The sequence below is a fragment of the Macrobrachium nipponense genome, chromosome 7, assembly GCF_015104395.2.
Source record: "Macrobrachium nipponense isolate FS-2020 chromosome 7, ASM1510439v2, whole genome shotgun sequence".
NCBI lineage: Eukaryota > Metazoa > Arthropoda > Malacostraca > Decapoda > Palaemonidae > Macrobrachium > Macrobrachium nipponense.
The window spans coordinates 94,802,975-94,820,474 of NC_061109.1; the positions used below are offsets into that span (position 1 = coordinate 94,802,975).

General features: G+C 33.6%; 1 protein-coding gene across 6 annotated transcripts in view; it reads left to right on the forward strand.

Annotated features, from left to right (window-relative positions):
- Positions 1 to 17,500, forward strand: part of LOC135217354 (cytokine receptor-like) — a 219,596-nt gene that overhangs the window by 103,168 nt on the left and 98,928 nt on the right. For 4 of the 6 annotated variants that reach the window (XM_064253188.1, XM_064253190.1, XM_064253191.1 and 1 more), the window contains 4 exons: positions 8,033 to 8,104; positions 11,975 to 12,117; positions 13,761 to 13,878; positions 14,047 to 14,185. In XM_064253188.1, coding sequence (XP_064109258.1) covers positions 8,033 to 8,104; positions 11,975 to 12,117; positions 13,761 to 13,878; positions 14,047 to 14,185 — 472 coding nt within the window. The remainder of the gene's footprint in view (positions 1 to 8,032; positions 8,105 to 11,974; positions 12,118 to 13,760; positions 13,879 to 14,046; positions 14,186 to 17,500) is intronic. The other 2 variants (XM_064253192.1, XM_064253193.1) reach the window with 2 other exon arrangements.

Sequence of the window (17,500 nt, forward strand, 5' to 3'; positions counted from 1 at the left end):
CTAGCAGAAAGGCCTTCAGCCGATTATCAGCGCCAGTGGGATAACAGTTTTTTCCCTTTTCGTTTGGAGACTAAATGAAAGCATTTTGTAAAATCTAAAGTTCCCATTGTCATCCACAATATGATGTTTATGACCACTGAACTACTACTGCTTGGTAATGATTCTTTCAGGACCCAAAATTAGACTTTTAAGAACAAAGTCTCATCATAAAAAAAAAAATATCCAGAAAGTTGCAATCGACAATGGGAACATCTGTTATTCAAGGAACTTCTGTTTAGTGAAGGATACGTTCATTCTGTTCTCAACTGCAACACGTCTCTTATGAAATGAATTCTCGATAGTCTGAATACACTTGAAGCAACTGCTTCGAATTGGTTCTATATTCGCAGTATTGTGAACAAGGATTTATTTAAAATATTTTCCTTTTTCGGTTACTAAGCAAGTTTTCCAACTTTGACACGAAATTAAGTTGCATAAAAAAATTAAAATCTTTATACTTCAGTGTGTCCAAGTAATTGACATTAAACAGTATGTGTAATTTCGTAGGAATTACCGTAATTGAAAGTTATAAACAAACTTGATTGATTATTGTTTCCTTGGCTGAATGGCTTCTCTTGATCGGTTCGCTTTTGCTCGCAAGCGCTCTAGAGATTGTTTTTATTGTCTTTGCCATGTTAATTGTAGCTTCGAAAATCAATTGAGCTGTGACTCGTGTATTGAAAATTGGAGTGGTGCCATGTTGTAACAGGTCACCCTTAGTTATAATAAATTCAGTGTTTCTCAGTTGTTCAGTCAGCCAGAAACAAAGTGTTGTTCTTCTGTGTCTGAAGAAAAACAGTACAACTTTTCCTAGATGTACAGAGCTGGAAAGATGATTGACTCAGTGAGAGATCCGATTCTTATGTACAAATTGCATCCTGTTATAGTGTGCATTGGCTTTCATTAGATATTTGTGTATGTTGGGGTGCTTATGAATGTTAGTTATCTCATTAGTTAGTTAGAGGCTAATTAGACTAAACCACTTCTTCATTTGATTTTCTTTAAAACCTGTTTGTTTACTAATCAGTGGATGACTTTTATTTATTGTAATATTTTACCAAACTCAATTGGAATTTTTTCTGTTAATCATATTAAAAATCACTTGGAAATCTGAGTAAAAAGTTATAACTTCAATTTAAAATGTTTTAATTTTTTGTCATTGCAGTGATAAATAAAAAAAAGTGCAAATGAGTCTTGTAGATAGGAGCACCAGGTTCAGATTTCATTAATATATCTGAAAGATATTGTATTATGGTTTCAGGAAGTATTAAATAGAGGTAGAAACTGGTTGCCTATGAAAAGTGAATGAGATCCAGTTGTCAATTCATTAATTACCACATATTTCTGAAAAAGGTCTTTTCATTTTAGCAGGTGAGCATGTTCTACTTGCAGTGAGCATAATAACAAGGGCTTGAACAATTTTTCAAGTTTTGTGGCTTCTTGGCAAATCGTGAAGAAAATGAAGGAACTGAATCTGACATTTGAATACTCATGTGGGTTATTTTTATGTAGACATAAAAATGATGAGTTATCGCCCTAATATCCATAACGAATGACTCATTAGATAAGTAACATAGCATTTATTGCAGGTGCTCTAGACTGTGTCAGTTCATTTTGATTTATAAGGGTGAATAACATCCGCTGAAGTTCTCAGTTTATCATCACCAGTAATTCACGGAATCCCAGTTCACTTGCTTTGTCAATATTGTTTATAAACACTTTTTGGTAGTAAGATTTCCGATCCTAATGAAGGAGATTCATAACACCTTTCTGTTGAAAAGTTATTTTACGCACAAGAATCGACAATGGGGAGCATAAATTCAAGTGGTCACATTAAATATTTTCCCGTCATTTTTATGGCGTTTGAAAACTTATGGCTCTGAGCGGTTGAAAGTTTGAAGAAATTAACCAGAGAAAGGCTCAGAAACATAGACATTTCCGGTAGAAGAGCGTACCAGTCAGCAAAATGCTTTTGCCTTCAGGAAACCTAAGTTTTTTTGTAACAGATATTTGCTGCATATTGAGAAAAAGATCCTTATGCCAAGCTTTAATATTTTTTTAAGCTGATGAACTGCGTTGAAAAAGGCAATTGATTAGACATCAGAGATTTTTGGCCAATGTATTGAATGAAAATGAGATGAATATTGTTGCAGTTTGCTCTAAGGTTTCATTCACTAGGTATATGATTATGCAGCTGCCACGAATCTCGTGTTCTTCATGACAGCAGTTCTTTCATTTTCGTCAGATGCCATCAGTGGAAACGTCGCGTTGTGAAGGTTGTTTATAGGGATGCATATTCAATTTTCACCTGTGGGTACCTAATTGCTAGTAAATGACTGTAAATGAACATGTTCACCTAATTAAAACCGTGTTCTTCGAACACATAACCATTCCTAACATGACAAACGTCCAGGATACAAAATAAATGTCTATATATACTCTCAGTCTTATAAAGTTTCCCAGCCCTCTTTTCCTCTTCGTCGCCTTTCTTTTTAGGCTTTTCTATGAATTTGTCTTTCACCAGTTGTATCTCTTTTTCACCTCTATTAATATCATCAACTAAAAATCTTCTCTTTGAGGCCCATACTTTTCTGAAAGTATCACCAACTCAAGTGTTACTTTCGTCAATTTCATTTCTTGGTTGATTTTTTTTAAATTGGACGTGTGGCAAAACCATGTGCTGTATCTGCTTTTCAAAACTGTACCCTTTAGGAGTATTGACTCTGTTTTTATCCTCCTTGTAACATTGTGTATTCCTCATGTAATAGCCTGTAGTCTTCGCTTTTTACATATTACACATTTACAATACACATTTCATCATATGGCTTCTAGCAGCGCATGTGAAACTCAAACACACTTCACTTCTCTGTTTTTAGTTAACATCCGGACTCCCAACACTTTTTTACTTTCAAAATTATTTTTTCTCTCTCATTTACAATAATTATGCTATTTTTAGTTAACATTCCTCATTATCTTCAACTTTGAACAAAGAGAAGTTCTTTCCAATCAATAATACTTAACTTTGAAAACAAAGACTTTTTTCCAATAATGATATTTAACTTTGAAAACAAAAACAAGTTGTTTCTAATCATGATATTTAACTTTGAAAACAAAATTAAGTTGTTTCCAATCATGATATTTAACATTGAACAAAGATAAATTGTTTCCAATCGATGATACTTAACTTTGAAAACAAAGAAAAGTTGTTTCCAATTTTGATTTTTATCATTGAAAACAAAGACAAATTGTATCCAATTAAGATATTTAACTTCGAACAAAGAGAAATTGTTTCGAATCGTGATATTTAACTTTGAAAACAAAGACAAGTTGTTTCCAATCATGATACTTAATTTTGGAAACAAAAACAAGTTGTTTCAAATCATGATGTTTAACTTTGCATAGAGAGAAATTGTTTCCAATTAATGATACTTAACTTTGAAAACAAAGACAAATTGCTTTCAATCATGATATTTAATTCTGGAAACAAAAACAAGTTATTTCCAATCATATTTAACTTTGAACAAAGAAAAGTTGTTTCTCATCATGTTATTTAACTTTGAACGAAGCAAAGTTGATTCTAACCATGATATTTAACTTTGAACAGAGAAAAGTTGTTTCTAATCATGATATTTAACTTTGAACAAAGAAAAGTTGATTCTAACCATGATATTTAACTTTGAACAAAGAAAAGTTGTTTCTAATCATGATATTTAACTTTGAACAAAGAAAAGTTGATTCTAACCATGATATTTAACTTTGAACAAAGAAAAGTTGTTTCTAATCATGATATTTAACTTTGAACAAAGAAAAGTTGTTTCTAATCATGATATTTAACTTTGAACAAAGAAACGTTGATTCTAACCATGATATTTAACTTTGAACAAAGAAAAGTTGTTTCTAATCATGATATTTAACTTTGAACAAAGAAAAGTTGATTCTAATCATGATATTTAACTTTGAACAAAGAAACGTTGATTCTAACCATGATATTCAACTTTGAACAAAGAAAAGTTGTTTCTAATCATGATATTTAACTTTGAACAAAGAAAAGTTGATTCTAACCATGATATTTAACTTTGAACAAAGAAAAGTTGATTCTAATCATGATATTCAACTTTGAACAAAGAAAAGTTGTTTCTAATCATGATATTTAACTTTGAACAAAGAAACGTTGATTCTAACCATGATATTTAACTTTGAACAAAGAAAAGTGATTCTAACCATGATATTTAACTTTGAACAAAGAAAAGTTGATTCTAATCATGATATTTAACTTTGAACAAAGAAAAGTTGTTTCTAATCATGATATTTAACTTTGAACAAAGAAAAGTTGATTCTAATCATGATATTTAACTTTGAACAAAGAAAAGTTGTTTCTAATCATGATATTTAAACTTTGAACGAAGCAAGTTGATTCTAACCATGATATTTAACTTTGAACAGAGAAAAGTTGTTTTCTAATCATGATATTTAACTTTGAACAAAGAAAAGTTGATTCTAACCATGATATTAACTTTGAACAAAGAAAAGTTGATTCTAACCATGATATTTAACTTTGAACAAAGAAAAGTTGTTTCTAACATGATATTTAACTTTGAACAAACGAAAAGTTGATTCTAACCATGATATTTAACTTTGAACAGAGAAAAGTTGTTTCTAATCATGATATTTAAACTTTGAACAAAGAAAAAGTTGTTTCTAACCATGATATTTAACTTTGAACAAAGAAAAGTTGATTCTAACCATGATATTTAACTTTGAACAAAGAAAAGTTGATTCTAACCATGATATTTAACTTTGAACAAAGAAAAGTTGATTCTAATCATGATATTTAACTTTGAACAAAGAAAAGTTGTTTCTAATCATGATATTTAACTTTGAACAAAGAAAAGTTGTTTCTAATCATGATATTTAACTTTGAACAAAGAAAAGTTGTTTCTAATCATGATATTTATCTTTGAACAAAGAAAAGTTGTTTCTAATCATGATATTTAGCTTTGGCGACAAAGAGAAGCTATTTCACTCATGATATTAAGAATTGTGGTAAATTAATTTGACGAATTTCCTCAAAGTTAATTTTACTTTTCATTGGGTCAGAATCGTGAGAGTTCGCGCAGTGCAAACGGTTCATTTTTAGTGACGATACAGTGATTTGTAATGATCATACCTGCTGTGTGTTTTTCAGAAATGATCGGGAACTTGATGAGAACTGATTCTCTCCAAAAAAAAAATGTTTCCTTGAGTCACAAGAACAACTCTCGTCATGAAGTTATGATCGAAGAGAAAATGACATTGCACCATTTGCAAAGAATTCTCTCATAAGGGCGTTCAATCTAGATCTGTAAAATGCTCAATCACATGTATCTCTGCTCTGAATTGGATGGATAGAAATTAATCGTAAACTAACTTTGAATCATAGGAGTTGATTCCCATTCATTACTGACTTCAGATTTTAAGGAATAACATTCTGTCCAAAGGGAATGCAGCTGACTGCTGACATTTAGCCTACGACACATTGGATGATTAGAAGTCATACTCGCTCATATTAAACCGTGAGAATGAATATTTTATCAGAAAGAGAGCCTTAATTATCAGTCATCATGAATGGCCTTAATTAATGAAGGATTTCAGATGTTCATAAATAACACTGATTCACGAAAACACACCAGTCTTAATGAATTAGCTTGAAATTATATAATCTTAATGAATGAAGCACAGATAGATACATGCACGAGAAATTGATTACAACCACAGGTTTTGGTGTTTCAGTTGATTGTTGGCGGTCCAGAATTGTGAAGAAATATTCATTCATGGCAAGTGCCAGGGCTTGTTCTCATCGAACAATAATGACCTTTATGAACTTAATAAATAAGAAATAATGTTTGGATATAAAATATCTTTTGATTATCTAGAGAGAGAGAGTGATCTGTAGCTATGGAAAATTGCTTTTGGTCAGAAAATTTTTATTCAAACGAAAAGAAAACTGTTATATGGAAGGATTTCGACTTACGGCAAAATCTTTTCAATCGTGGGACTTGTCAAGAAGGAATGTGCCTACAAAAGAAGTTGTACCGAATGACAAGAAGGATTTCTGTTCCCGGAATCGGCCACAGACGGTTTGCTAAGTAATACGAGCAAACATTCAGCAGAAAGAAGAAAATTTAGTCGAATGATTGAAAGTCCAATCAAGAGAGCTCTCCAGTATAGAAGTTATAGGAAAGGTCTTGAATAACAAGGCTGAGTTCATTCTCGAAAATGTATTACTTATATCATCGTTCCTACAAATAAGAGAAATGGCATTTGACGAAGAGAACTAGTGCAGGTAAAAAATTGTTATAAATAACTGAGATTAGTGACGTGATAACTTTGAGGACTGATGCCAGTTCGAAAGTTGTTGTTCTGAATGATTTCATGAAGATTGCACGTCAAAGCATTGTTCCAGGTAATAGAAATGAATCATTTTTAAGAGAAATGACGTTGAGCCATGAGGAACCTGTGCCCAGTCAAAGTTCTTTTAAATGACAAGAACTAATATTTTATCAAGAGAAATGTTTTACCAAGAAAACTGTTGAAGATGAAAGTTGTTGTTCTGAGTGATAAAAGAAAAATGGCATTTAACCGTGGTTGTATAAGATAAAAACTATTGTTTTATCAATAATAAGCACAATGACACTTCACAGCGAGAGCTGTTTTAGAGAGACTGCTGAAAAGAAATGACAGTGGTAAAATAAGCACGAAATTGGCACATTGCCTGTGGCTTTCTTTGCTTTTATTGCATAAAAAAGGTTTCGGTGTTGAATAAATTTGCCCCCTCATGATACTGGGTCCTCTTATTTTACTACTCTGGCTGTCCGGATGTCGCCTTTATTCAAATTCATTATGGTCTACCCTTCTTAAGTCCATCTTCATATCTTCTTATCTATCTCTGATTTTTTCCCCAATCAGTACAAAAACAGATCTACTAATCCATCTCTGATTTTTCTCCAATCAGTTCAAAAATAAATCTGCTTAACTATCTCTGATTTTTCGAGTCAGTACAAAAATAAATTTACTTATCCATCTCTGATTTTTTCCAATAATTACAAAAATCTATCTACTTATCCATCTCTGTTTTTTTTGTCCAATCAGTACAGAATAATTCTACTTATCCATCTCTGATTTTTCCAATCATTACAAAAATATATCTACTTGTCCATCTTTGATTTCTTCCAATAATTACAAAAATCTATCTACATATCCATCTGATTTTTCTTCAATCAGTACAGAATAATTCTACTTATCCATCTCTGATTTTTTCCAATCATTACAAAATTAAATCTGAACTGACATGGAAACGCTAACAATTAAGATTTCTTTACACATCCGAATCCTTTTCTCCTGCCAGTGATTCTTACACCATGGTGATACCTAAATTCCATGCCAGTCTTTCTCTGATGCCAGCTATTTATACCATTCACGTAATAGTTAGGTCAAGGAAAATATTAGAGACTACGTCAACTATAACTTCCCAAGAATTGTCCAATCTTATTAATTAAAATTTATATGAATTTGCCTCTTTTCATTTGGGCCTTGTTTCGTAACATTTACGTCAAAAGTAAGGTGTTTCTGATTCATGACTAGTTTTCTCTGGAATTTTCCTTTATTTCTGATAGGCTTGTGACTTGTCTACTGAAGCATTCCCATCTGTCCTCCTCTGATACTGATTCCATACCTCTTTTAGAAGCTTAGTTCTCAAAGCTCTTCTGAGAAGCGTCCTTTCAGTCCACTGCAAGAGAAACCTGTTTGTATAACCTTAGTCAGATCAGCCACCCACAGGCTACAGTTTTTTCCATTTATACCGTAGGAATGTAACAGACTTCTTTGCAACACCTTACACATGTCTGTTCATTCAACCCCTGCCATAGTGTCCCATATATGACACAGTTCCCCCCTTGCCATGAACCTTCACGCAAGTTCCCCCCCCTTTACCTTTGTTGTTCCCGCTGTTGAGCAGATAGAAGCCATGACAAAAGTGAGACCGGACAACCGGGAGAGGCTGCGAAATGTCCTGGGGAGCTGTGCACAGGTAAGGTTTTGTTTATTCGTTCGTCCTCTTCTTCGTTCAGTTTTTCAGAATTCATTTTTTGTTTTCAAAGTATTTCATTGCTGTGTAGTGTTATTACCAAATCGACTCGGATTTCAATGTTTCAAAAGCCAAGGACGGAAAGGTAGGACCCTCCAGTGAAAATGTAATAGATGAATGGCGGTTTCAGGTCAGGTGTCGTTCAAAAGGCCTTTCACGGCATAGCCTGTGGCCTCTGGGTCCAGTTCCGCGACCATTCAGTATTTGTTTGTTCATTCATTCATCCAAGCTCGTAGTCACGTTTACTGTGAATTGAGACATTTCAGATCTGTTTATAATTCTGCACTTCATCATATAGATAAGAAAAATCTTTCTTAGATGCATTTTGTTTCGCAAGGTGATCCGTATATCTCGATTATGTGTATATATATATATATATATATATATATATATATATATATATATATATATATATATATATATATATATATATATATATATATATATATATATATATATATATCACACCGTTACGCCCTGACCTGGATGAAACTAAAGAGCAGAACTGGATAAGTGTTAAGATTAAGCAAAGGACATTAGTCATCTGTGAGTGCTGTTTCGTTCTAAGGTGTACTTTTTGTTTATTTATGAGAATTCTCTCTGTATGGAGAAATTGCCCCAGTTCCCTTTATATTAGAACATCAACCGTGACGAACATCGTTTTCTGGATAAAGAATGTATTTTTCTTAGCAAAAAATGGTTATTTGCAAAAATTCCGTTGTCGTATGCGGTTTTTTTTTTTTTTTTTTCATTTTATAAAGGAAAAATGAATGGATAGTACCTCTCCCACAATTATAACTCAAAGAAAACGGATTGGCACCTATGAATAACTAATCTTACGATAACAGAGCAAATTGGTTTCCCTTATATGTGGTAGCAAATCCGGTGAGCATTTCTAGGTATGAAGAGTAATTGAGAAGATTCTACGGATATTATAGACTTGCTGTGGCCTCCTGAGATAAGAAGAGCCAGAAGTAAGTCATAGTGTGTTTCTGTTATATACCCCGAATGTTTCTTTAGAGCACCATATGTTTATGTATGTATATATATATATATATATATATATATATATATATATATATATACTATATATACATATATATAATATATATATATGTATGTATGTATGTATGTATATATATATGCATATTTTGAAGTAATAAAAGTCCACTTATGTGAGATGTATTAAAAACATTCTTAAAAGAAGGGAGTACGGCTGATGAGGTCTACTGATCAAGTAGACGACAGCTCCCGTCTTTTAAGAATTTTTTAATACACATCTTGCATTAGTGTGGACTTTTATTACTTTTAAACATTCCAGTCACATATCCACATTTTAATTTTTTTGGCGTCGTGGTATCGTATTTTATACGAAGTACAGTAAAGCAATTTTTTTTTTTTGCGAATTTTTCTATTATTCCCTCCGCTGTTTCTTACGTTGCTTGAGAATTGCCCGACGATGTTCAATTAAGGAATTATGGATGTCAGAGTTTGTGGTATAAGGAAACAGCAGGCACGTGATGTGAATTATTATTATTATTATTATTATTATTATTATTATTATTATTATTATTATTATTATTATTATTATTATGTAAGAAGACCCTCTTTTAAACAAATTCTGTTGAATAAAATGGCAGAATTCAGCGAATTAATCTTAAATATTATCTTTTCTATATTATCTTTTCTATTTTTCTTATTGCTCGCTTTTCTGGCTAAGCGATACTTCGCATTAATTGGCCTATATCCGTATTGGGAATAATGCTGAGAGTGGTATTTTATTTAGAACCGGACTTTTTTACTAATAAATCTTGTTCTAAATAAAATACCACTTTCAGCATTATCTCCCAATATGAATATTGGCCAATTAATGCGAAGTTTCGCTTAGCTAGAAAACCGAGCAATTAGAAAAATAGAAAAGATAATAAATAAGATTAATTAACTGAATTCTGCCATTTTATTCAACATTATTATTATTATTATTATTATTATTATTGTCGCTGTTGTTGTTGTGACCAAGGATTAAAGAGTAAATATTGCAAAAATGAAAATAATACATTTTTCTCGTGGAGATGTGTAGAAAGGTCTGACCTCGTTAATTTTGAAGTTTACGAAGACAGAACCGAATGATTTGAAGAACATTTCAAGAGCAGCAAGTCGCAAAGGAAATGATTCGGGACATCTCGTCGCTATTCCGGTGCGAATATTCCTTTTTCGGTTGCTCAGTTTATCCTTTTTTTGTGAAAGGGCGTAATATTTTCATTAATTGCTCAATATCAAATCAATTTATTGATAAGTAAAATTTTTGGCTCATAATGATATTTTGCATCTGATTATTCCCAAGGTTGTAGGTTGGGCCTTTGAAATTATATTATAAAAAGAGTAATATTAATTAGTCTTTTTACACTTTATCACTAAATGAAAAAAATGCATACAAATGCAAAGGAAACTGCTTTTAACTGTAAATTTAAAACTCCTTACAACAAAACGTAAGCATGAGTAATCGGTTTAGTTATGTTTTGAGTCCAACGTTGGATCTATTTGGTCGTAGTATTTTCGATGTAAAGCTAACACCAATGTCGTGCTTTTTTTCCCCCTTCTTAGATTTACCGCATCCTACGTACATCAAAACACAACAGAATTTCCTCTTGGTGTTTTGCAAGTTCCTAATAATGTTAAAATACTTTAGAAATTAGAGCTGGAGAATTTGAATAACGAAAACGAGATAAGAAGGGAATGTTTTGTCGCTCTCCCACGATGACCGTAGATAATGCGACGCCATTTAATTAGATTAGTAGATCAAATGTATGCCTCTTCGTCTCGAACGGCCCAAAGGGACGATTTTTGACCCTTTTTGTGTGTTTGTCTTGAAGGAGATTTTCTTATATTGATTAATATTTTATTTTTCTTATATTGATTAATATTTTATTTGTTGGACGAGTGTTAGCGTGACTTTTTCATTCCCCATGTGTTTTTTTTTTTTTTTTTTTTAGTTTTATAGTTAAGGATTTTTTTTTTCCGTATTCGTTGTGTTACGCTTCATATCCGATATATTATTCCTGACAAATTGTACTCCTGGAATGATTTCAAGGGTAGTTGCCTGAAGTACACTCTGGTTGTTGCCCCAATATCGTAAAGCTGTTGCAGTTATTAGAGTTGATGGTGAGGACTGTTCCTTGCAAGGTCATTCTTTTTTAGTGATCAAAACAACGTTGTAGAGAGAGAATTTGACCTTAAAAGGCTGGTACAAGTAGCCACATACATATAAGATTTCAGTGCTTTGCAGAAGCTAGAAATTCTTACGGCAGTCATACTTCGGGATGTTGTAAACACTCCAGCATGTCGACTCTACTCTTGCGCACTGACTATTTATTAGACGTTAAGATTTTCGATGCTATGATCAGACTTACCTATTTCGTTTGTGACATTTAATAATTGCATTCAATGGGTCAAAATAATGAAGACGATACGTTCTGTTGGCCATGCATTGTGTGGAAGTAATTAAATTTTTGTTATGATTAAGATTTGATAAGAGACGACATGTATTTTAAAACTACTTACAAAAAAAAATTGTTTGGATTTATATGTTAATGTTCTGACTAAACCTGGCTGCATTTAACTTTTGTGTTCTAAAACTTAATCTGGATATATCCAACTGGCTGAAGGATAACAAGGTTGTGTCCGCTTGCGCTTCTTTGTCATGAAAATGTTGTGGTATCTTCAAAAGCATAAGGTCTCTGCTGATACTGTTGAATTAACAAAAGAAGATTTGATCTGTACTGAAGCTAATGACAGGAAATCTCGCTCTTTCAGCCATAGAGCCGACTGGCGACATCATCAGGCAAGTTGGAGACTCCTACGAAGCCTACTGCCTCTTCGACTCGGATTACGTCAACGCTTCCGATGTTTCCTTTGGCTACAGAAGCGGTGACAAGTTCAACAGGTTTCCTCATCAGGTAAGGGTGACATTTAGTTTGGTGATATTTAAGTCCATCCCCTAGGGGGTGGGGGGGGGGGGGGGGGGGGGGGGGGGGGGGATAGCGTCGTCAGTGCACCTCATACGCTGCACTGTAGACATTACTTAACGTTCTTTACAGCCTCCCTTCGACCCCTAGCTGCAATCCCTTTTATGGTACCCCCTTTCATATTCTCTTTCTTCTTTCTTTCATCTGACTTACCACCCTCTCCTCACAATTGATTCCAAGTGCAACTGCGAGGTTTTCCTCCTGTTACACCTTGCAAACCTTTTTAATTTCTGCACTTGTAACAAATAGACAGGAAGTTTTTCTTTAGGTGCAATTTGCTTAAATTACGGTTTTCTCAAGTTTATTTGCTTTGTGAGTTGTTTCGTCAATTCGAATTGCTATGTTACCTGTCCCGCTTGTTTATAGTAAAGGTCAAATTACTCTCTCTCTCTCTCTCTCTCTCTCTCTCTCTCTCTCTCTCTCTCTCTCTCTCTCTCTCTCTCTCTCTCTCTCTCAAACATTGATTTTAGAAAATGTTACATTAATTTGAATATTGCTTTTTTTCATTTGTACTCCAAAAAGAATTTTGAAGTAAATCGAAGAAGAGAAACCCCCGTCCTGAAGAAACAACTTTATATACTCTGCGAATTGCTTTTCCTGAATTACTGTAATCATGGTGTAATCAAACATTTATTGGCATGCGTTATGCCTTGTTCCATTTATAATAATATTAATATAATGAATGCAGAAACATTATTTGGAGAAGGAAAATGATATTTCAGGAGGAACTGATTAATAACTACCTCTTCCATATTCAATATTAATGGTTCTTTCGAGTGCTTTCTCACAGGTTGGTAAATATGTCAGCTTTCTATTTCAAACATTTTAGTGAATGTTTCGAATAGGTGCCCCTTCTTCACGAAGCCCATAAATGTCCCTATTTTGTGTGCGATGCACATTAACGCGAAAGTTGCTTTCCCCATAGAAAGCAACTTAACTTTGATGTGAAAATTGTTGTTCCACAGAACGCAAGGTTTATTTATGGGAAAATCGCTTTGTTGGCCTAGTTTTGTGTGCTTCCGAAAGATCGTGGAGAAATCTAGAAATGCGAGGAAAAGTTCAAGTATTTCCGGTAACATATAAACCAAGATTCTGAGAGAGTTTGAGTAGCTGTTCATAATTATTTCTAAAACTGAAACTGCCGTAAGAGAGTTTCCTCCATTTCATTTCATTTTCAAGAATTTGCTTGTTTTCTGATAATCTGTCTTCATTAATAACCAACCGTGATTTTTTAGATATTTATATATCTAAATAGAATTTGTATTCTGATGTAACATTTGTCAAGATACCTCGTTGGCTGAAGGCAGTTTACTTGTCCTCTTGTAGAGTAGCTCATCTACTGTTCTTTGATTATCATCTGTAAACTTATTCGTATTTACAGTTGCTTTGCTCGCATCAAGCTTAAATCGATGTGATTTTGATTTTAAATATTGTCATAATGTTAATGTTTCTGTACTTGAATTGTTTTTTATGTATTCCTGTGAAGGATTAAGAAATGACCATACTCTTGAAATATCATTTCAAATGAGCCTTTGATTATTATTTACAAAGTACTGAGATTGGTTTTCCTTTAGGTTGTCAATGCGTCAGCCATCAAAATAAATGTGAAGACGGAAGAACCTAAGAGCTACGATTTATGGTGCGCTCTGAGAGAGAAGTATCACCTTTGTTCAAGAATCGTCAAAGTTGGATGTAAGTTGAAAGCTTTTGTCACCAAATGTTTGTTTTTTATGGTGGGATATCCTTCAGTTCTTAATTTTTTTTTTTTTTGCCAGAAGCTGTATAGTTGTTTCTATGCCCAAGGACCTGATAAATTGGGAATTCATTTGCACCAGTGAGAAAATATTTTAACCTTTTCAGACCCTCCTGAAAATGTGCAGAACTTCACTTGCCTGTCCAAAAACTGGAGCAACCTCAATTGTACCTGGACGGTTCCTGACAATCCCGTGAAAGTGCTGTATTCTGTCACGTACGTTATCCCAGGCTTCAGAGAGCAAAGGTACGCTTATGCTAACGCGATGCTAAAAAAAGGAGGGTATTTCATATTCTCTTTTCCCAGGAGTGTTGACTAGAACTGTGTTTTATGGATTAACCACTTTTATGAACACCGCTATTTCAAGGCATAGTTTTGGTGTCTCTTACTTTAACCCTTTTGTATGTGTTGTATATACTATTTTCAATGTTTTACTTGTGTGTCTATATAAAATTCACTAAAATTATGTACAGTTTAAATACAGCTTACTTGTACAGTACTTTTTCATGATGATTTATGGCACTAGTTATTTTGATTTAGCTTTCTCTGCATTCATATCAGTGATTGCCCATTCCTCTTACAACTGGAAAGTTCCATATTCTTGTTGATTTAGCTGCAGCTTGTAAAGTGAACTCACTTTTTCATATCATATTTTTTACACTGAAATCCTAATTTATTAATATGTTTATAGCAGAAATATGAGAGGCTGTTGCTTTTAGTTTTGTGTTGTGTTAGTGGTACTTTGTATAGTTTTGTAGATGATAGATATCTAGTTGATATTATGTAGTTGCTTTTAATGTAGACATTTACCGAACTCCAACTTTTTCATCCTAGCAGTTTTACCACAGTGAACTTTGGGGCAAAATCCTTCAGGTGGTGTTCCCTTCATGAAATGATATTCCATTAACGAAGTGTTTACGTTTTTTTAAGATTTTACTCCTCATACCTGAAAAAAGGAGGTTAATCACCGTTATAAACCACTGTTCGCCACTCACGTGCTTTAATGCTAAGCAAGCAGTTGAAAAACATGGAATGATAAATGCTACCTTTTAATCATAAGGATAATACAAAGTAAGGCTCAGGAGTTCCAGATATTTTTGACGGACTGTTACTTTGTGAATGAGGTCTAAGGTAACAGGAATGTTCGAAATTTTATCATCCGGCATAATCTAAAGTTCTAAAACTGAGAAGTAATATTGCAGAGATTTTTAACATGGACGTGAATGTCTCTAAAAAGTGTGCACGGAATCATGCATCAGTTGCTAGTGATGATATAAAAATTGCCTTGTATTGCTTGACATAATCATTCCTTTAGTATCAGTTAGTTTTCTGTGTTTGGATGAGACGTTTGTAGTCCGTATGTACAGTTTATTTTTATGCGTTCGTCTCGCTATCATATATAACTGACAACCATATTTTCCCCTTTTGCTTGATAGAGTACCTGGAAATAGAAATCCAAAGAAAGGTTTCCTTTTTTTTTTACACTCTCAGCAAAGGCCTAATTTTTGCCATTTACGTTTCCAAGTTTTCTAAGAAAATAGGCACTCAAATTTAATTTATTATTGTGAAGCAGTTTATGAACCGATGGATTACAGACTTATAATTCCTTCCTGACAATTTTGGGAAAAATAATATTACTGTGCATCTTTGGCAAAAGCTATTGAAAAATTATCTTTTGCAATTTCCTCAAGTCAATCCATAAATCAGACCTTTTACTTTTCTATGCCCTTTTTGTCTGTCTGGATTACAGGACCAACTTTTGTAATCAGTTTGAAATTACCAGAAAAATGGTTATGTGAGAGATAAACTTTCCTCAAAAAATGCCATCCTCCCACCTAGCTCTTCTTGATTTGTGTTGTGTATGCACGTGTAGAGCTTTTCTTCTGACCAAGGTGTATCAGTCCTCTGCTATCCCCTTTATCTCTTTTATTAACACTCCATGATGGTATTTGAGGTTCATTACCTCTGCCAAGGAAGCTGAAAGAAGTATATAGTTTTATTCATATTGGGGTCACAATCAAATCACAAAACAACCAGACAGTTGTTTTCATGGAAAATATCTAATTTTTTATTGCTCTAACTGATTTGCATCTTATATTGTCATATCCTGACGAAGAAACCACCATCAAAAAGTAGTGAGAGGTCCTTGGCATTTTACCAAAGGTAAAAGGAGCTGCTGCGTCCTGGTAAAAAGAGCTAAGGTTACAGCTTACTGGTACTTCACACTTGGGATAACTCCAGAAGAAGCAAAGTATGACATCTAAACCCATTTTCCCTCTCAGGAACAGCAAATCCTTTTGCCTCAGTGTTATATTTGTGATGCGGATAACATTAAGTGAGGAGCAATTCATTTTACTCTCTAGGAAGAGAGGGTACATTTGCCTTAAGATATTCATTCTTTACAGACAAGGTTCCCAAAGATTGCTAGAATTCTCACATTTCATTGACCTAATATACTCTGTTTAGGGCTTCGTCAGTTACTGCAGAACTGTTACTGCCTCAAGACAGTATAATTAAAGAAATTATTGATGGTAAGGAATGGCCAGTACATCTCTGAATACCATGTCATAGGAGGGCAAATAGCCTCAGTGTGAAGTATTACAATAACAGCTGCATACTTTTAAAGCCAAAAATACACGAAATCAGTGAGACTACATTGGATTGTTTGGAAGATCTATTTAGTAGGAGAGAGAGAGAGGTAGAGATCTCAACAACTCCATGACTTTCTGCGAGGATATAAAAGTCTTGTACGAAATCCTTTGTTTAATTATGCAAAGGTCTTTGTAGGTTTTGAAAAGCAAAAATTCGTGAATCAAGGTGCAGTAGTATAAGGTTTGAATAAATCATTCTCTGGGTCTATAATTGCACTCAACATCTAGTTCATGGCTCTTCTTTCCATTATCTTGCTAGCTAAAGGACCGATACTCTGATTCATTTTGGGGCTGAACTGGATCACAGTGTATTTCTTCCCTTCTAACTGATAAGACACGTCTATCTCAGAAAGCTAACCACAATTGTGCTAGAAATCATGATGCATCTGCAAACATATTTTAAAGGAATTTTACAGCTTAATCACCTCTAGAATTATCCCTTTCCTGCAAAAATATTAAAAACTAACTCAGTCTAGCAGAATAAAATCCATTCAGCAGGGACAGGACCTTTCCTCTTATTATTTTTTTTTCAAACTCTCTTAGGTAGCCCTGCCAAGAGGAGAGTTCCCTAGTATGTTTTAAGACATTGGTTAATTGTTCAGTGGCAGATGCAGTTATTCTGTATCAAATGCGAAAAAGCTAAAAACATGGAGAGCATAAAGTGATAGAGAGAAATGCAGTTATAGAAAAATAGAACATTTCAGAGAGAGAGAGAGAGAGAGAGAGAGAGAGAGAGAGAGAGAGAGAGAGAGAGAGAGAGAGAGAGAGAGAGAGAGAGAGAGAGAATATATGTCAAATTATTAATATGTAAGATTTTTGGTTTGTAACAACATACTGACTAAACATTTTTCGGGGTAATAGTTGAGGCAGAATAATACGTATATCAAAGCCTAACACTAGAAATAGGCAT